Below are 26,468 nucleotides of genomic sequence, written 5' to 3' on the forward strand. Positions count from 1 at the left end.
TTTTTCTGGGACATCATTAATTCATATCATACTTATTTCATTTTCAAAATAAAGGCCCTGATTTAAACTAGTTGACATTTATAATTTGTAGAAGGTGTGAAAGAAGAGTCTCTCAGGATTGTGCTTAATATAAATGAGGAAAATACTTCATGTCTCTGAGTAAATGCCTTGAATATAATTCAAATATTTATTTATTTGAAACATAAAATCCTCATAATCTTTGAAGATAATGACAGATACTTTTAAAAATCAAATCATATCGATAATAATGTTGACTGAAACCAGTATGATGTTTTATAAATTAAACCTTTTGAAAAGTATTGCCAACCTTCACTTATTCTGTTTCTATGGCATCTGTTGCCATAGTTACCAAGAAAGTCTTTGTAAGAAGTGAGATAGAAAAGGAAATGGAAGCATCACCTCTCCCCAGCTGCTGATATACTGAGTACAATGAAAAGGAATGGCATAATTGAAAAAACCTTGTATAAGAGTTTCTAGAATCCTGAGCCAAAAATGTCATCAGTAAAATATGGAGCTAAATGTTTGTACAGAAAAAAAGCTTTACTTCTTAGACTCAGAATAGACTGTATCTTAAGATGGACATGTGTCAGATTCAGGAAGAAGACCTCGTGTTATGGAGGAAGAAGCTTTTTAGGGGGAAATAAAAAGGAATGAATATTTTAATTGATTGAGGGGATGAAGGAGGAGGATGGAGAAGTGGGGAGAGCCTAACTCGTGTAGTTGACTTGTGGTCTATTCATATAGATACAGAATCCTATTCTTTAAAATTTCTGGGAAATTTGATTTTGTAAATATTCCTGAGATCATACAAAGAACAAAGATGCTAAAGTTTGTTTATAGTAAGAATTTCTGATTTAAATAATAAATTTCCAGAGTGACTCTCCTGACCCTAAAGCATATAATAAATATAGTGAGAAGGTTCAGTAGTCACTCACAGTCTTTAGTCTTGTAATTTATATATTAGGTTATATTACATCTATAAGATAGCTTAGCAGGCACTGTCCTAAATACCTACCATAGTCCTAATAGGTCCTAAATACCTACCACTTAAAGTCAACACAAATAAAAGCAGGTAAACAATATTTCCTGGGTGTGGTTGCCACTGGTTCTTAATAAGCTTTATGGAATGAGGTATCTATGAGTTGTCTATTGACTATAACCTGTCCAGGATACTTCTTCCCAACCCCCTCCCAAGTCTGTGCTTTTTAGCCAAGTACTGATGTGTTACTCGTTCATGCCCCTACATCTTGGGAGTTGGGGAGTTATGGGAAGGGCATGGGGTGTCAGAGATCTGAGAATTGTCCATAATATAATGGAAGATGAGATGATTAAATGGAAAGAAAGATGATTACTAGGCAGTATCTACTAGAAAGTGAGAGCTGCGATGAGTGTGAAGCTGTACTAATTTTCTAAGGGCCTGGGCTTAAGTCAACATCTCTTTTGGAAATTAAGCGACAAAAAGAATAAACACATTTAAGTGTGGAGATTGTTAAATAGAACTTGCTCTATGGTCTCTGTTCCCTCTAATAACAATACTGTGAAACACTGAATTAAAACCAATGAGTTTTCCTACTACATGTCTAAATTTAGGCAATTTATACATATAGGCTACATTACTAAAATTAGATATTTGAAAAGGAAAAATTATATGTTTATGCACTGATTAAATTTTATGTAAAATTGCCACATTAAATGTTTACAGAAAATATTTACATTGATTTCAATTCAAGTAAAGATGTTTGATTCTTTAAAAAAAACACTTTTGGACACCTTTTTTAGTTATATCACTTTTACTTTCCAATATGTACCTTCTCTCCCATGATCAAGCCCTATTAACAGAAGATTAAAAAAAAAAAACAACTTTACCCAAATTGAACAAGGACCAATTCTAACAGTATATGCAGTGTTATAACCTTATATCTTCCCCCTTTATGTCCCCTATTTCCAAAAATGAAGAAAAAAGTTTACATCCTTAAATCTGTCTAACCAGATTTGGTCATTGTAATAATTTTGTTTCTATTCTTTCCAATTATTTTGTAGTTGTGTTTTTTCCTCCTGGCTGGGCTTACTTCACTTATATCAGTTCATAGAATTATTTACATGTTTCTCTGTATTTTTTCCTCTTCATTTCATGTGGTGCAATGTAACTTTGTTACATTTGTGTTCCACCACAATTTCTGTTTTTCAGTTGATAGAGATCTATATTGTTACACTTTTTATTGTCACAAAAGTGCAACAAGTAATATTTTGGCATATTTTATAATGTATCTCCTTGGGGCATATCCTTAGGAATGAGATCTCTGGGTCAAAAACTATAGACAATTAGTCACTTTTTTCAGAGTAGGTTCAAATTACTTTGCAGAATAACTATACTAATCAAAAGTGAGGCAACTTCACCTCCACCTACGTTTCTGCATTCTGCCAACATTGATTGCTCTTGCTCTCTTTGCCATTTTTCTGAGTATAAGCTGAAAACTGAGTTGTTTTTATTTTAATTTTTCACATTATTAGTGATTGGAGCATTCTTTCATATGATTATTAATAGTTGGCATTTTTATTTGAAAACTGATTCCCCCCCCCATCCTTTGACGACATCCATTGGGGAATGATTCTCTATAACTTTATTCATCTGTACTCTCCATCATTTTCATTATAAGACAGTATATACTAATTTTCAATCAATACAAGATTATGGGTCACCCTCAGAAGTTTATACAAAACAAATTCAAAAAGGAAAAAGTACAATGTTTCAAGGCCAGTCATTATTGGTGAATATATTTTAGTTTAAAAAGAGGTACTAGTTTTCCATAAGAATATATTTAGTTTTCCATACACTCTGATTTCTAAAAACAATAGCCCCCCTGATTTCAGCATGAGACAAATATTTTTATACAGGAACTTTGGTGGCTGTTTATTGTTTTGTTTTGTGCTTCCATCTTTATACTAAGGTCAATGCAGTAGTGTTCCTATCAGTTAGCCCAGCAATCACTTGTTTGTATCTTCATTGTTTAGGGCTGGATTTGTAATGCCAGATTATGTTTGGACTGTGGCTCTGACAAATTTAGAAACCACCTTGCCTCTATGTCTATGAACATACTTTCCTAGCTGAATGATCCAATTACTTAAACCAGAGAGAAACCATGTGATATGGTAGAAGTAGTAGCAGACTGATTCTGGCATTTGCTCTGTAATCATGGGAAAGTACTTGTAAAATGGAGGAATTAAGTGAGATGGCATCAAAAGTTATTTTCAATTCTACCATTATATTATTCTGTGGTTGCTTTTCAACTCTATATAACATCTTGCATCTTTTAGTTTCCAGACAAAGAGCTATTTAATTATAACTTGGAAGGAAAGAAAGAGAAATTTCATCTGAACTAGCTACCTATAAACACTGTGATCATGTGTACTTTTCACATAATTTCATATATATTTTTTCACCCATGAAAAACTTCCATGCCTTGATTTATTGTGGCATATAAAAGAATAGATATTACATGATTATCCTGCAGTTTTTTGTATCCTAATGCAAAACTTGTGAAGGTGCTGTCTTACACTTAAGTCTGTGTGGTATTAGAGTTGTATTGAAAAGGTGGAAAGTTTCAGTGGACTGGCTAGTGGGTCTTTGGGAATGGAAATGCCATGCCTATTCAAATGATGAACAAATATCCTTCAAAGGAGACCATGTAAGCAGTTTACACAGGATAATTTGACAGTTTAATGCCCATCTTTCTGATGGATCATCACAACTAGAATGGTTTAGCAATGGAAACTCAGTTCTGTGCTTCTCTTTTCAACTTTATTCTCTCTCTTTACCTCAGGTCTCTCTCCATATTTGGTTAATACCTCCTGGTCCAGGAGCTATTGTAACAAAAATAGAACAGGATCCAGTTTTTCACATTTGCCTAATTTATTTATTACTACCATACTTCCATATTGGAGATTGTAATTGGTGGTGAATGGCAGAAAGTATTTTCATATATCTAGCATTAGTCTTAATATCTGTTAGTCAAATTATTTCCTTGGGCAGAAGGGGGGGAATCTAATCATATAAGGAGTGTGAAATTGGATGGCAGTTGTTAAAGACCTTTGGTATTACTAGTGTATCAGGGCTCTGTGACACTAATCAATCAAAGTTGTTGTCAAGGTAACTAAATTGTAACATTCCATATCAGAAGAATACCATATCAGAAGAACTCTGCTTGAGCAACTATATCTTACCTTCCGATTAATTTTGTTGTCCAGTTTATTCTTGTTTTCCTTCATAATGAAAATGCTTTTTATTCATATATGTGCTTTTATATCCATAGCACTCCTAATTCTTTGCAAGGAGGGATCACCAGGTGGGTGCAGAGTCGCTTGCTTTGTGATGTATGTATGTGTATGTGTGTGTGTGTGTATGTGTGTCCTGTTTCCTCTCTTGTTTATTTCCTTTCTCCTTGGAATAAAGATGGTGTTTCTGTGTGGTGATAGTCTGGAACAGGAAATATAGGTGAGAATGCCTGCTAAAACAAACAAACTACCATACTAAACTGGGTTATCTTGGGGTAGGGAGGGCGGTGAGATCAAAGGCTTCTCTGAGTTTTTAATAGTCCTGTAATTTTCTAGGATCTGTAGTATTTCCCAAAACATGGGTACTACTTTTCACTCCCCTAAAACATATTGTACTTATGTTACTTGTTAACCTCAGTAGCAAGCAAGCTCTGGTAAATTTTTAACATACATTCCCATCTGATTTTGACATCCATTTGTATATATTTTATACATAATCATCTCATCAGGATGATTTGGAAATGCTATTGAGTATACCTATACACAGCACCACCACTCTGATGTTGTACCTCTTGGATTTGTCACTAACTCTTAATTATACTTTTGCTTTGAAGGACATTTATGTATTTTTCTATTCTGAGTTCTGACTGCCTCATTCTGGGTAATATAGTTGTTTCACCTTCTGGTTCTGGGCTTGCTCTGAATTCCTAACTACGCAGACATGAAAATAAGAGGCGATAGAAGAAAATTAAAAACACACGTTTCTTCAATTAAGAATGGTGATATGATTTAAGTCAAGGTCAGATTATCACAGAGAGCAGTAAGATTTTTTGCCTCATGGCAAATAGAGCAACCTACATTTGGAGGTGGGTGTTTTTCCACAGTTAAAGAAACAATGCCCTTTGGGCCTTGTAAACTCATGTAGTGGCCTGGCATCACAAGAACTTGTCCAGCCTGTTTTGTGTAGGTCAGCTCATTGGAACTTAAAGTTATGGAGTCATAGAAGTTCAGAGCTAGAATAAAATGTTTTTGACATAAGACAAATAGACCCAGGATATCAAAATGTCAGAATTGGTATCTTTTAAATCATAAAACTATAATGGACCTTAGACATGATATAATCCTTTCCCCACTCTCAGCAAGCTCCTTTTTACAGATGAACAAACTACCTAAAGAGGCTGAGTAATGCACTCCCCAAAGCCTTAAATTAAACAACCAACTTAAGTATATTTTTAAAACTTCATACTGTAAACCTCAAAATTTCTCAGACTTATGAATGTTAGGGGTTTTCCCCATTGGGGAATCTTCTACTTAAAAAAATTCCCTAGCCGATGGTGAGAACTCTACTTGAGTGTGGGGGCTCCTAGCTATGGGAGTGTCCCTGCTCCAAGCTACTTAAGACTGCTTTAGGACAGAAAATGGCTTAAGTACTTTGATCCATCCTTATGGAAGGGACAGGAAGTTCTTTGAGTCATGACTGTTTTAGAATTGATACAATGGGATACTAAGTACCTAAGCTTTGTATCCTACCTAGGGCTTGTGTGGGGCATGATGTCAAGCCCTAGGTAGGATACAAAGCTTAGATAAAATGTAGTCCTTGACTTCAAGGAGTTTGCTAGAACTTGAACCCAGGAGTCTCTACTCCTAGCTATTAGGGTTGCTTGAGAATTCAAAGCCAAGAAATATTCCATATGTATTATTGTCTGGTACAGATGTTTCTTAGACATAAGCAAATGATAAAATATTTTTCATTATTGAATGTAGATATCTACATTAGGAATAGTTTTCCTCAAAAAAGTAGACGTAAGCTCACCATAAGATACAACATCAATTAGAGCTATCTAAAATGGAGTAGGTTAACACATGGAATCACATGTTTCTCATTACTGAACTGGGTTTTCATGCAGAATTGATAAGTACTTGGTGGGCATTTCATATACAGGATTCATGATTTAGAGAGAATTTTGAAGTAGGAGATCTCTGAGGTTCCTATGAAATCTATTTGATTCTTTGATAACACCACTGAGGTTTGTCAAGGTTAGTGACTTGCATAGTTTTTAATGTGTTTTCACTAAGCAGTAGAAAAATTCATAGCATTCTTCATCTGTTTTATTTGGACCAAAGACAGGTAGTTGATTTCTAGTCATGTAAGAAATACATTTTATTTTTTAAGTTTCTAGTAACAATTTCAGACTCAAATAACTACTGCCACCCAGTGGCAATGATCAAGTAAATTTTAGCTATAATTTTTTTTTTTTTAATCATGCTAAAAATGTGTCCTTTCTTTCTAGGGTAGATTGTAGAACTAAACCTGAAGGGCATATTAGAATTTGTTTATACCAACATCCTCATTTTACAGATGAAGAAACTGAGGGATAGAAAGATTAGGTGAATTGCCCATAATCACACAGGTGGCAGAACTCTGATAGCCAATGGACTCCACTAAAAAAATTCTGCCCTTTTTTGAATAATTTTAAAATTGATATTATCCTTGTATTATAATGATGCCAATGTAGAGATTACAAAGATAAATTAATAACGTATATTGCTATGGTACTTTAATATTTCAAAGTTCTAGCCCCTTAAATTCATGTATGATATTGGACAAATCATATTACCTCTTTGAACCTTCTTGGTCACTTCATCTGTAAAATGAGGGAGTTGAACTGGATGACCTCTAAGTCCTTTTGAATTCCAAATCTATGATTGAATAAGCTTAATTTTAATGGATATAGAGACTAGATTTCTGCTTCATGTAAGTCTCTCTATAATCTTCAAATAGGATGTAAATTTTATAAGAGGCTTCTATAAATTAGAAAAGTAAAACTGAAGGAAGCAAAATTCCTTATCCAAGATCACATAAAGCAAAAAATTGTCAGAAAATAGAATAAGCCTCAGATTTTTTTGTCTCAAAATCAAGAATTTGAAAGCAAGTTCAATGTTCAGTTCTCCCTTTGCTCATCCTTTGCTTACCTAACCTTGTATTCAATGACCCATGAAACAAGCTGCCCCAATTCCTTTGCTAGAATTTCAAAATGGCTAACAGCTATTATTTAAATCCTAGATTGCTTTAGCACTTTCATTCCAATTTAAAAACATTAAGCCTTAGGTTTCAAGGATACAAAGATTTTTTTTTAAATTCCTAGTTCCCACCCTTAAGGAATTTATAGTCTATTGGAGATTAACAATAACAACAAAAAAGGCAGAAAAGTAACTTGAAATTTTTTAATATGGTTTTTATCATAGCAACTAATATATAATCTAGTAAATGTATTTTCTTTGGGAACTGATTACTAAATGATCCTTAGTAAGATTCCCCTGGGAACCTATCATGCTTTTGCTGAACATTATATCCCCTAGTCTCTCTTCCTCTCATGTAAACTTAAGATGTCAACCTAAGCTCTCTCTGGGAAGATTTGAAAAAAAATATTAGCTTCTTGATTTCTTTTTGTCCTTTGTCATAGAATCTTTTCTGGGGCTTTTGGTTTTAGCCCCTTGTGTTTAGCTGGCTGATCAAGTTCAATGACCAAATTGTAAAAGATATCTCAAATTTTACTTTTATCTGGATACATATCTTTGGATCAGGTGAGCTGGAATATGACATAAAAACAAGAGCAAAAATTTGTGTTAATAAGGCCCTTTAATTTTCTACATCTTAAATTCTTTAGAAATTGCAAGGGGATTGTATTATTGAGTGTTTGAGTTCTATTCCATTCTCTGCATCAGATGATTTCATATCTCTGATGAGGTTTGTTTATTCCTTGAAAACTAAATTGTAATACAACAGAAAGGGTGCTGCTGAATTTGAACTCAGAGGGCCAGGAGTTAAATCTAATCTCCTTCATTTGCCTAGAGTGACCTAAGGAAAATGGCTGAACTCTCAGTTTCTTTTGTAAAGTGGAAGGGATTGGACTAGATGAACTTTCAGGCTACTTTCAGTACAGTGATCCCCAACATCCTGCAGCAGACTGCAGTCTCATGTATTCTGGTACAGGAGAAACACTGGACTTGTAGTTAAACCTAAGCCCTGGACTGTCACAACTCACTGGGGGATCATTTTTCTCTTCTGTAAATGGTGATAATGACAAATCACTTCAATATCTTTTCCCAAAACCTCCCCCCCACCCATGGATCCTCTTGGTGTGCTGTGGTCCATGGGGTCACAAAGAGTCAGACAGGACTGAAAGATTCAACAGCAACAAACAAATGGGATTAAAAGTATCTACACTACATCTTGTAGGGGTTTTGTCAGGGCCACATAAAGTAATGAATATAAAGTACAGTAAAACCCCAAAGGGCATATAAGCTGCTGAAATGAACAAGACATGGTAGTAGTGGTGGTCATCTCTGATTTCTCTAATATTTAATTTGCCTCAAGAGAGGGGGTGGAGTCAAGATGGCAGCATAGCAAGCAGCAAAAGTTCAGAACTCAGAAAACCCTTCCTTACTGATTACAAACTGAAGGCTCTTAGGGCACCGAAACTCAAACCAAACAACAGGACAGAAGTGGGGAACCCTCCTTCTGGACTCAAATCAAAAGGTATGCCCCCACAAAAGCCGGAATCCGAGAATACTCGGGTCTAAGGGGAAGGCAGAGGGAAGGTCCCAGGACCCCTCCCCCTCAACCCAGAGGGCTGAGCCCCCCGCGGCAGTGGGAACCTCTGAACGGCCAAAGGTGCTGGTTTGGAGGGTCTACCTTGTGAGCAGCAGGGAGCCGGCCTTGGAGCATCCAGTGTGGACAGCGGGGAGGAAGCCAGGGAGAGACTGGGGATGTGGCTGGATCCCTCCATCTGGTTCCAGTCTCACCATTGCCTCAGGGCACATCCAAACCGATCCAGTTGAACATAATCCCATCAGGACTCCTCATAGCTCAGGGAGGCAGGCAAAGGCACTGGGGAACCTTGTGGACAGTGGAGAAGCAGCTGGAGAGAACTGGAGAGAGCCCGGGTGACCCAGCCTTCCAGGGGTCTTAGGCCTCAGAGCACATACAGCCCAACCCAGTTGAACTTAATCTGATCAAAAGCCTCCAGAGGACAGGGAAGCTAACATTCCTCCCCTAGAGACTGTACCAAGAGATTTGACAAAGCTCCAAGAGGGGAGACTGACAGCCCCAAAACAAAAAAAAAATGAGAGGAGCAAGAGCACAGACAAATACGGGGAGCAAAGAAGGGGTAAACTCAAGCAAACAACAGAAAAAGAAGAAAGAAATTACAATAGACACCTTCTGCACAGGTAATGAGCAAAGAGCAAACAAAACAGAGGCAGAGGGATCAGCAAAGGAAAAAATCAGAAATCCCAGCAAATTGGATACAGGATTTGGAAGAACTCAAAATGCAATTCAAAACACAATTAAGAGAGGCTGAAGACAATTGGGAAAAGAACTTAAAAACTAAGATAAGTCATCTGGAAACAGAGGCACTTGAACTAAAACAAGAAAATAGTGTCGTGAAAGCCAAAATCAACCAGCTAGAAAATGAGGCAAAGGAGATGAAAGATGAGGCAAAGCAGATGAAAGATGAGGTGAAGAAGATGAAAGATGACCTCCAAAGAAAATCAGACCAAAAGGAAAAGGACTACCAAAAAACTAAGGATGAAATCCAGTCTTTAAGAACCAGAATACAACAACTAGAATCAAGTGACCTCACAAGGCAGCAAGACACTATAAAACAAAACCAAAAGAATGAAAAAATCCAGGAAAATATAAAACAGAGGATTTAGAAAATCATTCAAGGAGAGACAATTTAAGAATCATTGGCCTACCAGCAGACCATGACAAAAGAAAAAGCCTGGACATTATATTACAGGAAATTATTAAAGAAAACTGTCCAGATATCCTAGAACAAGAGGGAAAAGTGGAGATTGATAGAATTCACAGATCACCTTCTGTACTTAATCCCCAACTGACAACACCCAGGAATGTTATAGCCAAATTCAAGAACTATCAGACCAAAGAAAAGATATTACAAGCTGCCAAGAAGAAGTCATTCAGATACCAAGGAACCACAGTGAGGATAACTCGGGATCTGGCTGCATCCACACTGAAAAAAAGAAAGGCATGGAATATGATATTCCAGAAAGCAAGGGAACTAGGTCTACAACCAAGAATCAACTACCCAGCAAAACTGACTATATTCTTACAGGGGAAAGTATGGTCATTCAACAAAATAGAAGAATTTCATGAATTCATAAAGAAAAGACCAGACCTGAACAGAAAACTTGATGTCCAAGCACAGAACTAAAGAGAATCATCAAAAGGTAATTAAAAAAGAGGGGAAAAAAGAAAAACAAAACAAAACAAAAAAATGTTTTAAGAGACTCAATAAGTTAAAATGATATGTATCCCTATAAGAAAAGAGGTCATTGGTAACTCTTAAAAACTATTGTTATTACCTGGGCAGCAAAAAGAATAGAGGGAACAGTGACAAACTGTATAGGATGAAAGGACAAGACATAAATAGGTATATACATATATGCATGCCTCAAGAAGCAGCAAAATATAGTGAGAAGTAGTATAGTTTAGTGGATAGAGAGCTAGCCTTGAATAAGACTTGTGTTCAAGAAATTTTTTTTGTTGTTATTATTATCAAATCCTGTCAGTCTGGATTTAGGATTTCCTTGTCAAAATTCCTGAAGTGGTTTCTATTTCCTTTTCCAGCTCATTTTGCAGCTGAGGAATTGAGGCAAACAGAGTTAAGTGACTTGCTTAGAGTCATACAGCTAGTAAGTGTTTAAAGCCAGATTTGAATTTTAGAAGGTGAGTCTTCCTGACTTTAGGCTTATCCACTGTACCACCTGTCCAATTCAAGTACTGCCTCTTTCAAACACTGATTAAAGGACCCTGGTCAAGTTATTTTACCCCTTGATGCTCTAAGCCAGCAATGTCAAATTCAAATAGAAGCAGAAAACGGAAGCACACATATTGAATTAGAAATCCAAAAACTAATATTATCTATATTGTGATATATTTTTATTTATTTTGTTAAACATTTTCCTCTGTTACATTTTCTTCCAGTTGGGGCAGCCCTCCAGAAATTTTTAGGCCTTAGACTGAGAGTTTGAAACCACTGTTCTAGGCAACTTTAAGAATGCAAGTTGCAAAGGAAGCACCTATCTGCATTAGTAAGAGGGATTTCCTCATCAGGGCATTCTATAGAGCATTGCAATTATAGGTCCCAATCTTTGACTTGTCTAGGTGTGGCCTTATTAACTTGTCAATTGAGTTTCCTTTATGGAGTTTCCAAATCTGATTTTCCACCCACTTACCTTCTTAGTAGTTCTCTTTCTCCAGGATGGCAGATTATTCCTTTTTTTATTTACTGATGATTTCTCAAGCTAATGAATTTCATAACCCATGAATTTGCTTTGGTGGCTTCTTGCTTTGAGTTTCCCTGATTGTTGTTCTTATGCCATTATATTCTTCAGTTTAAATGGTATAATTTCTTTTGTAAATTAGATTCTTTTCTTTTTAAATTTTTGTCTCATAAACAAAACTTTTATGCTAAGCATATAATCAAAAATTCAATTTTCATTTATTAAGTACCTACTATGTACAGGCACTATTTTAGGATAGTGCCTGTATATATATGTTACATACAAAAAAAATGCATTTCCTGTCCTCAAGGAGCTCAAATTCTAATGAGGAAGGAGGACAACTTGCAAACAACTATGTATAAGCAAGATGTAAACAGGATAAGTTGGAGATAATCTTAAGAGAGAAGGCACTAAGATTAAGAACTGGCAAGGGCTTCTGGCAAAAGGCAGAATTTTAGTTGAGACTTGAAGGAAGCCAGCTGGCATTCATGAGGAAGGAGTGAATTCTTTGCATGGAGAACCAGTAATGATGCATAGCTATTAGATCTTGTGTGAGGAACAGCAAAGAAGCCAAAGTCATTGGATAACAAATAATGTACCTGGGAAAGAGTAAGGTATAAGATGACTGGAGAGAGAGAAAAGGAACATAATAGGAAGGTCCTTAAAAGCCAAAGAGAAGATTTGTATTTGATTCTGGAAGTCAGCCTATGCTTCAGAAATATCCCTTTGATATCATTGTAGAGAAGGGAATGCAGTGGATGAAGGGAGGTCAACCAGAAAACTATTTCAATAGCCTAGGTATGAAGTAATATGAGGGTCTTTAGAGGGTGGTGTCAGAAGAGAGAAGTGCTTATAAATGAGAGATATTTCAAAGGTAGAATCAATGGAGTTGGTAACAGATCAAATATAAGGAGTGAGAGAGTATGCAGTCAAGCCTGGGTCACTAGGATTTATGAACACTACAGGTACACATTCATTAAGTATAAGAATTGTTTCAATTAAAGGTGGAATTCTGAAGATTCAGTTGCTAATATCAAGAAAAATATTTAAAGCTGGGTCCAAGAGTGTATGACTTCTTTCTCCAGGTTCATATCCCAAGTATGTTATTCCTTAGGCTCATTTATTCGTTACAAATCCTGCCATGATATTCCAGATTTCCCAATCCAAAGTCTATTCTTCTGCCCTTTTATTCCTGGCCTAAACTCTGGAATACCCACTTCTCAAACTCTGATATATTACATTGCCTTCCGATCTAACTTGGACCTCTGGATTATGACTCTGGCTTGTTTACTAAGAAGTCCAAACTTTTCCTGTGTCCTTCAATTTTTCAATATTTCAGACTCATACCACAGGATTTATAGTAACTGCATATCCTCTTTATATATCAATAGACCTTTATGAAAAAATCTCCAGACATCACCCCTAAAAGCCCATTTCATCTCCCTCTTCTAATTATTCATGTATTCATTCATAACGATCAGTTACCTGGTACTGAGATATATTAACTCAATCAATTGGTAAATTACCTAAATAGCTGAAACTTGTTTTGTTTTTCAAGTCCTAAATTTTGGTGTCTACTGCATAAAGTAGGAAAATGAAAAATGATTCAGAGAGTGTAGGATTTCAAGGAACTAAAAGAGGAAATACAAAAGAACAATTTAGCTATTGAAAGCAAAAGAAAAGATGATGTGGTAGACACTCATAAAATACTAATGAGGAGAAGACAGGTGCTGGCAAATAATGAAATGCAGGGCAATGATGGTTTGAGCCAACTTTTAGTTGCTCACAGGTTGCAGTCATTCTGTCTGATTCTACTGCTACTAAAGGTAGCCACTGTGAAGAAGTCATATAGCCCTGATAAGTCAGTTTCACACTCAGCAGTTCTCCCTTTTTAGACAAAATTCTGTCCTGATTAATTACCATTATGTCTTCTTCATCCCCTACAAGATTCGGAGAAAATTCAAGGTCCCCTCTCCCTGACACCTCATCATCATACCAGGAAGAAAAGCCCTGGAACTGTACTCTGTTCCCTTTTTAAAGGTTACTAACTCTCAACCAAATTATCCTATAATAAAGGGGGTGGAGTAGTCCATGAATTGAAAGTCGACTTCCTTAAACATACATAGGACATCACACAACCAAGAATAGTGGAGTCCCCCTCTTACTTTTTTTACCTCTCCCTATTCCTACTGTTAGCTGCTTCCAGGTATTGGAATGGGAGTAGTGACAGAAAGTGAGAACAAAGATGAAGTAGGAGAAAAGAAACATATTTATATGGAAAATAATTGTTAGAAGAAGACTAGAGAATGCTGGAGATATAACTCCATCCTGTGGATGGCTGTTCTCCTCACTCACTAAGCCCCTTGATGGCCGAACATAAGTCAGATGAGGTTTAGGGGTGCCAGCAGTGACTAGACAGCTGGGGGAAAAGGGAAAAAGAAGTACCATCTTTCTAAATATTTTTTAGGCCAAATCTTGAGAGACCATTCCCTTTTTTTAAGTGCCCAGTCTAGAGAAGTCAAAAGAGATTTCACTCTTCAGCAGCTGAATTGAACATCACGTAGGCATTTCTGCATTCCTTCATCTACTCAAAAAGGATCCACAGTGGAGAACATCATCATCATAACAACAACAATAACAACAACAATAATAATAGCTAGCATTTACATGAAGTGGGCAAAGCACATTACAAATATCTCATTTTATCTTTACTGTCATGCTGGGAGATAAGTATTACCCTATTTTACAGATGAGGAAGTAAGGCAGAGGCAAATGATTTGCCTAAATTCAGAAATCAGGAGCCAGATTTGAACTTTTGACTTCCTAATTCCAGTTCTAGTGCCCTATCCACTATAACAACTACCTGCCTGATGACAACAACAACAATTCATATTAAACATTTCCTCAAATTCCTGGGTTTGGATTGATCTTTCTAGGAAATTTCTGGCAGCTAGGAAAAGAAAAGTGCTATAGTCATTCAGTAGACTTTTTAAATTATTATATATCATGTTCATTTTATTATATGCTACATTTTTGCATATCAATTTTGATTAAGACAAAATGCTACATGAGGTTTTGAAGAATGTTGGTCTGTTTCTTTGGAGAACCAGTTTGATTTTGTCAAGGATATGTGACCATAGATCTTGAAATATCACCTGCCCCAAAGACATTGTGGTTTTTAACAGCTGTTAGGAGCTCAAATCTGATTTTGTTTGGATAAATCCATGAATCTATCCTTCCCCTGAGAAATAGCATTGTTCTTTGCAGAAAGGTGCAAAAAAAATATTTATATGGTCACTAACTCTCTGGAAATTATAGAGAACTTGCATTTATCCAGTTTTTCAGTTCCACCAGGCCATATATAAACTGTCATAGTGAGTGTGGCATTTGACTTTCCCTAAATACAGATAAAAAATAAATGTTCTCTCTTCTTCTAAATTGTCTTCTACTCACTTATCTACTTATAATGGTATATCCTCCCAGTAGAAAGCAATCTTCCCTTTAATAAAGTCAGGGAATATTTTTGTCTTTGCATAGCTTTCAAAGTTCCTTTTAAAAATAAATTAATAGGGGTGGTGAGGAAATATGGATCTATGGTTTCATTGGTGTTCTAAATTCCAAGAATGAAAATTCTATACACTTATTACATACTGGCAACTCATTTGTGACTTATAACATTAAAACATTGTCTGGTGTCACAGATAGTACAGAACTTGAATTCAAGTTCCTATTTCCTAAGGAAAGCCCTTTATCCACTGTTTCATACTTCCTTTCATGTGTTCAGTATTTTTCAGTCCTCTCTGATATTTTATGACTCCATTTGGGTTTTCTTGGTAAAGATACTTGAGTAATTTCCCATTTCCTTCTCTAGCTCATTTTAGAGATGAGTAAACTGAGACAAACAGGACTAAATGATTTGCACAGTTCACACAGCTAATATCTGGTCTGAGTCCAGAGTTGAACCTGGGAAGATGAGTCTTTCCAACTCCAGGTTCAACACTGTATACAGTGATCCACCTAGCTGTTCCATTTCCTTTTTTTTTTAATAGAAGACATTTTTATAGAAGGTTGCATACATTGAATTGAATTTAATATCTTAGGGAGGTGGTGTGGCAAAGTCACTGGTTTTGAGTCAAAGAACCTAAGTTCAAATCCGGAATCTGTCAACTATTTCCTGTGTGGCCTTGGATAAGACCTTCAGTTTCCTAATCTCTAAAATGAAGGAGATAGTTAAGAGTAAGAATGAACCAGAATGTTTTTTAAGGCTATTTCTAGTTCTCATTCTATATTTCTCTCATTATAAGGAGAATTTCAATGGAGGACAATATCTAACTATAAAAAAGTAATCCCAGAAACTTCTCTAAGAACTTCTCATCTTTCCTGAGAATGTAAAAGAATGTGGATTTCATATCTCCACCATCACACCTTTTCTTCTAATGACTCTGAGATATGTCATATAAGGTGAATAGATGCAGATGTTAATAGGATTTCCTATGAAATGTTCTGCTAGAGGAATCTTTATCCATTCATCCAGGGGTCACCATTAAATTTTAAGTTAATACTTGTAGAATCTTTCTCTACCCTGAAGTTGCATTTTCTGCCCATCATCACCTTATACCCTTCACAATAAAAAATTACTGGATTTTAAACTCCCATTTCTAGACTTTGCTTTTGGGAATTTACAAAATTAATGAATGTCTAAGTTTTTTTAATCTAAGAAAAGGAAATTCCATAGCTTTTTTCAGTAATAGATTCTAAAGTCTTGCTACTTAGCAATTTTAATGACCTATCAATTTCCAGATATTTCATATGTTTTCCTTTAGATGGTTGCCCAATCATTAAATTTTTTAAAGAAATATTTGCTTTGTTCATGTTCTTAAAATCCTTTTCTCACTGCTTAGGAGACATGTAATCAGCAGCAAAGACAATTACCATGTGTCCTTAAGTGAAATAATTTTAGTAGCTCTGTACATCATGATCTAGAGGACACTGTCTATGTTATGACAGCTGGCACAAAAGATGCTGACTTGTTGCTGGGAATTTGCTTGAAAGGAAGTATTGTGCAATAGAAAGCCAGTGAATAATAATATTGAAAAAATACACTACAGCTTGTTTTTATTGAGCAAAAGGTAGCATAACAGTTTCAACCCATTGGACAGCTTCTAAAACCATTCGGTTGTTCAGATAAAGAACTGTTTGCTTTCAGGGAAGTCCTCACATTTATTCTCATGGAATTAAATCTAAGAGTAGCTATGATGTCAATAAGTAGCCTTTTTCCATTTTCTGTATTTGGACAGAACTCACTAATTGCCCTCTTACCAAATTCTCCTTTTTACCAAGATAGATGATAATTGTTTCTTTAGTTCATTGTCTTTCATAAGACCAATGACACAACATGGATACCTGGGTAATATCTTCCATGATACACTTAAATCCTTATTTCAGAAAGTCTGAGCCTTCTCTTTCTTTTGTTAGGTCCAGACAGAGTAACTGAGTCCCAGAACTCTTTCCTTCTAGATTAGTTTATTATTCATTTGCTTCTGCTGTGTCCAATTCTTCCTGACCCCACTGGGTTTTTCTTGGCAAAGACACTGGAGTGATTTGCCTATCATTTCTCTAGCTCATTTTACAGATGAAGAACTGAGGCAAACAGGGTTAAATGACTTTCCTAGGGCCCCACAGCTATCTGAGGCCAGATTTGAACTGGAAAAGATGAGTGTTTCTACCTTGATCTACTGTGTAGTCTAGCTGCCCTTGATTATTTGTGGACAGTTCTCTCAGAGGGGCATTTTAAAGATATAATTTCCAACTGATAATCTCATTAGGGAACTATTGATCTGGCCTGTTATAAGTGATATTGCTTTCCAATCTGTGAACTATATTTAGTCACCTGAACCCTTATAAGCTTTTTCTCTATATTCATAGACCCCTAAATGAATGCTACTCTTGAAAGGTCTGACCAGAAGGCATTATTATAAAGTTGTGGAATATTTTTAATCATATCTAATCTCTTATTATAGATATGACCTGAGAGAAGTGATTTACCAAAGTCATATAGTTCATGGAAGAGCCAGAATTAGAATTCATCAGTGAATGAATATTACTTCTTTAGTTGACTCTCATATACTATATAGCAATTTTATTTAAGCCTTCTAATAAGAGTGTGTTTATGTGCTTTCCTCACATAAGGGCTCTGGGAAAATAAATTTACTTAAGGTTGAGGTAAAACATAAAACATATATTTGGGGTGTTAGCTCCAGTGAAAGAATAACCTTTAGCTAACATTTTTAATGAACTAATTACAAATATATTCATGTTACACCCTTAGATGAATTTAGAGAATAAATAGCAAAACCTTCATGCTTTCCCTTAAGAATACTGAAATATTTATTTCAGGATAAAAACTGTAGCAAGGGTCTCAGGAGTATGCCAGTAAAGGCAAAATGTAGGTCAGGATTTAAACCTCCATTGTGATCAACATTCAATATTCCTATGGAACCTGAATTTTTTTTAGTTTATATGTATCAGTACACAAATATTTACAACTCCAGTGCTGTATTATTAGCTTCATTTGACATATTGGAAAACTGATGCAGTCAGAACTCAGGGTCATCTCAAAAAGGACACAGAAGTTGTATAAAAGGTGACCCCAATCTCCAGCTTTTATACAAGTGGATCAAGTTAAAATGTATATCAGAGGGAAACTTTATGTGAGAAGGGGGCAGGATGATGGTGAGGAAGGAGAAAGGACTATCTGATTATTTTGCCTTCGTATTTTTGATAAGGGAGATGTGTGTAATGATTGCATGTATAAGAACTTGCAGTCCATTTTAAGTAGTAACTAGTAAAATCAAGTAGATTCTTACTGGAATCTAGAAGGATTAAGGGGGTGATAGAGAGGAGATATTGTTAAAATTAGGGGCCAAAATAATTGCCCTCCAAAAATCAGAGATCCAGTTTGTCTTACCCTACTGGATGGAATACTCATACAATTTTGGGTACCTATATATTCAGAATAATACAGTGGATAAAATGCTGTTCCTAAAGTTAGGTTGACTTATTCAAATTACCTCCTCTCACAGTTATAGATTTATTACACAGAGCAAGTCATTTAACCACCTTACTTTAACTGATTTGGTTGAAATCTGTTATAAATTTATGCTGACAAATATCTCACTGTATCCTTAAGTCAACTCTAACTGCCAAATCTTTCTTAGTTTAACTAGGAGAGAAGTTATGGTCTTGCCTTCAGAGTTAGTTGTAGGCATGCTTTCCACATTCAGTAGTAGCCTTAAATTCATCTGGAGAACCACTCCAGGCTCTACATCTAATTAAAACATGGCCTTTTGATAAAATCTTTCAAGACAAAGGATAGTACATATCAAATTACTGATGTCATCCCCACATCTGTCATTTGAGGTATCCAGAGAGAAATGGAGCAGGACAGGAGTGTATTTCCTATCTCCAAAGAAGTTTCTAAGATCTCCCCAAACAGCATGATGAGTACGTGTTTAAGGGAAAATAGTCATAGAATACCATTTTTGAAAGAGCTACCATTTTTTAAACCCTTATCATCCATCCTAGGATCAATACTGTATATTGCTTCCAGGGTAAGAGAACAGTAAGGGCTACTCAGTGAAAGGTCAGTGAGTTGTCCAGAGTCATACTGCTTAGAAGTATCTGAGGTCAGATTTGAACCCATTATCTCCCATCTCCAGCCCCTAGAGCTACCATTTTTAGAAGATTGATCCAGAGCACTAGTCTTGTAATCAGAAAGATTTGAGTTCAAATCTTAGACACTTACTAGCTAGGTGACTCTAGATAAGTTAATCTCTTTGATTCTCAGTTCCTTCATCTATTAAAAAAAATGAGTTAGGTTTGATGGTCTAACTAAAGAGCCCTTCAGTTTTAAAATGATGTTCTATGATTTGTGTTACACAGCCTAGATTGTTAGAGAGGAGTGGTATATATTTCTCTTTTGTTCTTGTTCCCACTTCAGAAACTCTGATGAAATCTTCTGAATATAATTTGGGTTTGGCTTATGTCTAAGCTAAACCAAAAAAAGAACAGAGTCCTCAACTATTGTATTGCATGCTCAATGTACAAAATGGGAAATGGTCATGGAATTGATCTTTTTATTTCATGCACCACAAGAAATACATGATGCAAAGACTCAACAAACCCCAAGAAATCTAGAAACATAAAAATGCCAACCATTAGTTAATTAATCATTAAAAATTCATTAAGTGCCTGTTATGCAGCAGGCATCATGCTAGATTCTAGAGAGACAAAGACAGGACAAGACACTTTGAATGTATGCTCATCCTGTACTATAGCACTCGGGCTTATTTTCTCAATAGGTTGCTAAACTGGCATCAGAAATAATATGTAGCCTCTCCTCTCCTAACTGTTAAGATAATGATACATCCAGATAACCATTTTTCCCTCTCTAGAAGGTCAGGAACCCAAACTCTCAATGTCAGCAATGTTTGATCTTGAAGTTTTCCAGGAGGCAATTCCCAAAGCTGATATAGTCTAGGAAATTTCCTTTCTCTGGATAGGTTGAGATCACACTGTCTAGGAAAGTTAAAATGCCCTCTCCATTACCTTCCCCTATCCCCAAAACAGACATCTAATTTCAGAAACAGAATTATTAAACATCCATATCAAACTCATTAAAGTATATTTGTCACTGCTATGTGCTTCTAATGTCACTTATTCATCCTGGTGAAGTCAGGGAGATCCCTCTTCCCCTTCTTCTTGCTGTATCCTAGAAGAAAGTGAATAGGATCCCTAGAGAATGCAGAAGGCAAAAACCTGGCTGCCATTGGAAACCAGCCTATTGACCCTCTCAGGAAGGTGCCAAGGTCATGGGTTGGATTCTATGAAATGTGCCTAGCAGGCAAAACCCAGTGGTTTCCCCTAATTAACGCTCTTTATATATTAACAATAACAAGACAATAACTAGCAGTTATATAGTGATTTAAGGTGTGAAAAGCACTTTACAAATACTTTTATTTAGTTGTTATCACACAGATTTTATACCAACCTAATTTAAATTGGTTTCTATGTGGTTGTTGCTTTATTTAATGTATACAAAGTCACATAAGAGACCATATGGTATCTGTCTCTACAAGTCCTTCATAATAATGCCCTGTGGCTCAGAAAAGAGTCCAGAATTACATAAACCCTTTTCCAAAATGAGTTGATAGATATGGAGTTTTTAATTTACCCTTTAAAAAAAGTTTTATTACTTTCCTCTTATATTACATTTATTTCATATTATGCACCCTCCCAACCCAAAGCCATCCTCTATACCAGACTTTCAAAACAAATAAAAAACAACATGCAGCACAACCAGCCAACAACATTGACAGTATTTGACAATATGCCACATCCCACAGTTCCATTCCTCTTCAATAAAGGAGAAAGATGAATTTTAGAACCTTTAGCATCTCTTCTCAAGGGGGTCCAAGTATAATTTCACAACATTTTTATTGTTCTTTATACAACAGTATTCTCTATATTATTGTAGTCATGTGGTTCTGCTTACTTAATATTACATCAGTTCACATGTCTTCCCATACTTCTCTTTATTCCTTGTTACTTATGGTACAATAATATTCTATTGTATCTGTGTTCCCCAATTTGTTTAATAATTTCCCAATCTACAGGATTCTATTTTGTTTATAGTTCTTTGATATTACAAAAAATTCTGTCATGAATATTGGGTAGATGTGTCCTTTATTTTTGTCTTAAACCTCTTTGAAGTATATTCCTAGCAGTGTATTATCTGAGTCAAAAGTTATGAGCATTTTATCATCATTATTATTATTCTTTTGCTTAACTCCAAATTGTTTTCTAGAATAGCTGGCATTCACAACTCCACCAAGAGTAAAAATAGTATGCTCATCTTCCTGAATATTATCCAGCATTAACTATTTCTATCTTTTTTGTTACCTTGGCCAATTTTCTTGATTTGGGGTAAAACCTTACAGTTGTTTTATTTTTTCTTTCTCTTTAAGTTATTTGGGATAGTCTTTCCTGTGATTGTTAATAGTTTATAATAGTTTTGAAAATGGTTTGTTCATATCCCTGAACCACTTAGTTATGAGGAAGTAGTTCTTGGTCTCATATATCTATGCATAATTTTCCTTATGATCCTGGGTGCATTGATTTTATCCATGCAAATTAAAATAATCTATTTAATTTTTTTGTGATCTGTTCAGTCCCTTACTACATTAAGTAAGCCATACTTATGAAAGATGTTTCTATCCATCTTTCTCCATTTGTAGAAACCACTCATTTACTTTGGCAAAAAGAGATGCATACCATAATCTGACATGACACCCCAACTTCATCCCATTGTAGAAGAAAGAATGTTTCACTCAAAGTCAGAAGACTTAATTCTTTTTTTTTTTTAACCCTTACCTTTTGTCTTGGAGCCAATACAGATATTGGCTCCAAGGCAGAAGAGTGGTAAGGGTTAGGCAATGGGGGTTAAGTGACTTGCCCAGGGTCACATAGCTGGGAAGTGTCTGAGGCCAGATTTGAACCTAGGACCTCCCATCTCTAGGCCTGACTCTCAATCCACTGAGCTACCCAGCTGCCCCCAGAAGACTTAATTCTAAACTTAATAGTAATATGATTTTGATCCTTGATTTGAACCCAAATCCTCTGATTTCATGCTTTATCTTTATACTTTCTATACGGTTGTGAAGATTAAATGAGATAATATATGTGAATGAATACAAAACCATATACAAATATAAGGTGGAAAAGCTATTGATCATTTTATAGATTATGACCAGAATCTTAATTCTCAGCTTCTGATTTCTGATATTCTAATTGTTAAATAGGCAATTTTTAGCTGACTTTCTAGTCAAAGCCTAAACCATTTCTCCCCAACATGACTTGAGATTTTATCCAATTAAGCTCTTACCTTTTCCCATTGTAAATCTCACAGGGTTATGACTTATCACAGGGTTTTATCTCATTGTAAAACATGAATTTTAATTAGTATATCAACAAGTATATATTTAGTACCCACAATGTGAATTTGTCTTGACTTCATGTCAAAATGATAGGGCTCCCAAATCTGTATATACAAGGGATCAAGATTCTGTTGGACTTGACATAAAAGTCAAAAATTAAAAACAAAAAAAAATATTTATCCCTTTTTTCCCCATTTTTTTTTCTTCTCTTGTCTATTGTCAAAATGATAGATTGTCTTTACTTTTAGCTCAACCTCTACAGATTAAAATCTAGGGCGAGAGTATGCTTAGGTTTTCTATCCAGAGGATATCCAAAAACAAAGTATAAGATTTCTCTTCTTAAATATTAAAAAAAAAACTCCCTTGTTTCCTGTAACTGCTTACTTTTTTTTTTCCTGAGGATGTTCATATTTGCTTTCTGTGGGGCTTTAGCTGGTTGTCATCTCCTCCCTCATGTCAAACATTCAACTCAGTCTTTATATGAAACACTCAACTCCATATTTTTAACCCTACCCTTCCTAATTGGCCTCTGTGTTTGAACCTTCTATAATTACAGCGTCTGATAAATGGTGTACTTGCATATCCTGTGTCACATGTTTTATGTTTTGACTTCATATAATCCCCCTTTATGAAATTTCTGGCCTTTCGAAATACAAAACAAGACAATCTCCCCAGCTGGTCTCAAGGAAGGCCTCTGTCCTTGGAATGAATGAATGCTCCCTTGAATTTTGTGAATTATTTCATGCTCCTTTTTAATGATTTCTTTTGTAATTTTACAGAGTACCAAGCTGCAATTTTACACTTGAAGAGGGAACACAAAGAAGAAATTGAAAACCTTCAGGTACACTTCTTTAATTCTATTGATTATAGGAAACTGATCTGTTTCTTTCCAGCATTAAAGTAAATCTTATCCTTAGATGAAATGTTTAATTAAATAAGCAGCTTTCTCTGGCAAAACAGACTATGGAAATATCCAGACCAATATTTAATCCTTGTTTTTCAGGAAAACTGCTCAAATGAGTGGGAAGAGAAATTTGAAAGTTAGTGAAACATTGTAGTTGTTTAAATTGAAACTGTAATAAAATATACATGCCATCAAATATAAGAATTATTTTTGTCTCAAGTCCATTCTGTTTCATGGTTAAATTTTCAAGAGAGGTTCTCATTTTAATAAATATGTACAGCAAAGAAGTAGAAAAGTTGAGGTCATATTTAGGAAATGGAAAGTAGACCTGTTTGGCTGTAGTTTGAGAGGCATGAAAGTGAAGAGTAGGATTTAAGTTTGGAAAGTTCACTTGATGTTTTTATTAAAGTTTTCTTCATTTATAAAATTGAATACTTGCTCTCAACTAAAGACCATTCTACTTCTAATATCATATAAGCCTATTATCCACAAAATGGAATCTACATCATTTGATGCTACTAAACTGTGTCTCACACAGATAAATGGACTACTGGAGAAGGATCCAAGAATTGCCTTGATTATTCAGCATCGACTAGGGTGACTGAGGTCCTAAAGCATTTAAGTTGAACTAATCCAAAGTGCAAAGCACTTTTCCTCAAAACTAGCCTTTCTCTAAACTACCCTATTTCCACTTAGGGCGCCATCAATTTCCTAGTAGCCCAATTCTACTTCAGAAACATCTGAGACTCTTCCCACTCCATCAGCATATGTACCTCATAGCTAACCACTTGCTAAATAGTATTAGTATTATGCTTACCTAAACAATGTTTTGCCTATCTATCTTTTCCTCTGCTCCCATGGCCACCATTTTAGTTCAGGCACTTACTAGAGTCTTAGGCTATTTAATTGCTTTCTCATTCTAGTTTCCCTCCCTTACCAATCTATCCACCATATATTTATCAAAATAATCTTATCTATATAGAAGTCTGTCATTCTCTTCCTGGAAAAAAGTCTTTATCAACTCCTAGTCTTACTATGTAAAATTCCTGGATATTAGGATAAAATACTAATATTTTTGAGAAAAAATGCAAACTCTTCAACATGTTGTTTAAGACCCTCCAAAGTCTAATTCTGACCTACCTATCCAGGCTTCTTTCATATTACTCCTCTCCTTGCATTTTCTATTACAACCAAAATGTATTCTTTTTCTTTTAATTTGGAGGATTTTATTTAATTAATTAATTTAGAATTTTTTTCCATGGTTACAAGATTCATGTTCTTTCTTCTCCTCCCCACAAATCCCCTCCTATAGCTGACATGCAATTCCACTGGAATTTACATGTGTCATTGATCAAGACCTGTTTCCATATTATTGATATTTGCCAAGGGTGATTGTTTAGAGTCTACATCCCCAATCATATCCCCATCAACTCATTTAATCAAGCAGCTATTTTTCTTCTATGTTTCTGTTCTCACAGTTCTTCCTCTGTATGCGGATAGAATTCTTTCTCATGAGTCCCTCAAAAGTGTCCTTGATCATTGCATTGCTGCTAGTAGAGAAGTCCATTACATTCAATTGTGCCACAGTGTATCAGTCTCTGTTCTACTTGGTTCTGCTCCTTTCACTCTGCATCAATTCCTCGAGGTCATTCCAGTTCACATGGAATTCTTCCAGTTCATTATTCCTTTAGTCACAATTATATTCCATCACCTACAGATACCACAATTTGTTCAACTACTCCCCAATTGAAGTGCACCCCCTCATTTTCCAATTTTTTGCCACCACAAAGAGCACAGCTATAAATATTCCAAAATTGTATTCTTAAGTGTTCTCTGAGCCTTTCATTTTCTGTTCCACAAATTCTAATAGATTGTGTCCCTTCTGACTAAAATATACTCTTTCTTTATCTCTCTGCTTTTAGAACCCATAGCTTCTTTCAAGATTCAGTTTAGGTGCCCCCAACTTAATGCAGCCTTTCCTAACCATCCATAAAATCTGCTGTCCTGTTTTTTTAAGAGAGGTAGCTGGATTAGGAATTAAAAGACAGGTTCAAATTTTGGATCTGTTATTTAGCTATGTGACCTGGGGCAATCCAATTCACTGTTAAAGCTCCTGCAATATGTCAAGCATTGTGCTAGGTTCTGGTGGTACTGAGCCAAAAAGAAAATCACCCTTTCTCTCAAGAAACTTACTACGAATGATGAGAGAGAAGTGAAAAAAAAAACCTGCACACAGATGGTGGGTATTGCTAATAACTGAGAAGAATCTAGAATGATCATTAAATGAGGCAGGACTTAAATTTAACCTTAAAAGAGAAGCTAGAGACTCCAAATCAGTCTTTTAAAATATTTGTTTCTTCATTTGTAAACTTGCAGGTTTACAAAAGATCTTCATGTTCTCTTCTAAGTGAATCCTATGATTTCTAGATTTACTCTCTACTTATTAATCTATATACATATTTATTCTACCAGTTATAAGCCCTCTGAGGGCAGGAAATGTTTTATTTTTATTATATGATCTCTAATGCCTAGCTCAAAGGGCAATGTATCTTAAGTTCAAGTGAATGTTTGTATATTCTGTAGTATCGGAAGCATAGAAAACTGAGTGGTCAGTCTTAACTTCAAAAATATTGGTTAGGACATCATATTCTTTAAAAGTTGCTGACTCAATGACTTAGTAATTTAGCTATTTTGATTTTCAATCTTAAAACTCATTCTAGTCTCATCCCCTTATTTTCAAGGGGAGGGTAATGAGAACTATGAAAGATTATGTGATTAAGTGAGCTAGTGGATTTGTAGACAAATAGAGGTGGGACTTGGACTCATGTCCTGACCTATTCTACTACAACACATTGTTTCCCATATTCTATAGGAAGACAAATTTTAAAAAAATGTTTTTTAAAAAGTCATATTGGAACTTGTTGTGAAACATATTAAAATTTTACTTTAAATATTCTGGTAGATAG

At 35.4% G+C, this 26,468-nt stretch overlaps 1 protein-coding gene across 3 annotated transcripts in view; it reads left to right on the forward strand.

Annotated features, from left to right (window-relative positions):
• Positions 1-26,468, forward strand: part of FMN1 (formin 1) — a 588,141-nt gene that overhangs the window by 251,555 nt on the left and 310,118 nt on the right. For all 3 annotated transcript variants that reach the window (XM_056810223.1, XM_056810225.1, XM_056810224.1), the window contains one exon: positions 23,378-23,439. In XM_056810223.1, the coding sequence (XP_056666201.1) occupies positions 23,378-23,439 (62 nt within the window). The remainder of the gene's footprint in view (positions 1-23,377; positions 23,440-26,468) is intronic.

Source organism: Monodelphis domestica, chromosome 1, assembly GCF_027887165.1.
Source record: "Monodelphis domestica isolate mMonDom1 chromosome 1, mMonDom1.pri, whole genome shotgun sequence".
In the NCBI taxonomy this organism is placed as follows: domain Eukaryota; kingdom Metazoa; phylum Chordata; class Mammalia; order Didelphimorphia; family Didelphidae; genus Monodelphis; species Monodelphis domestica.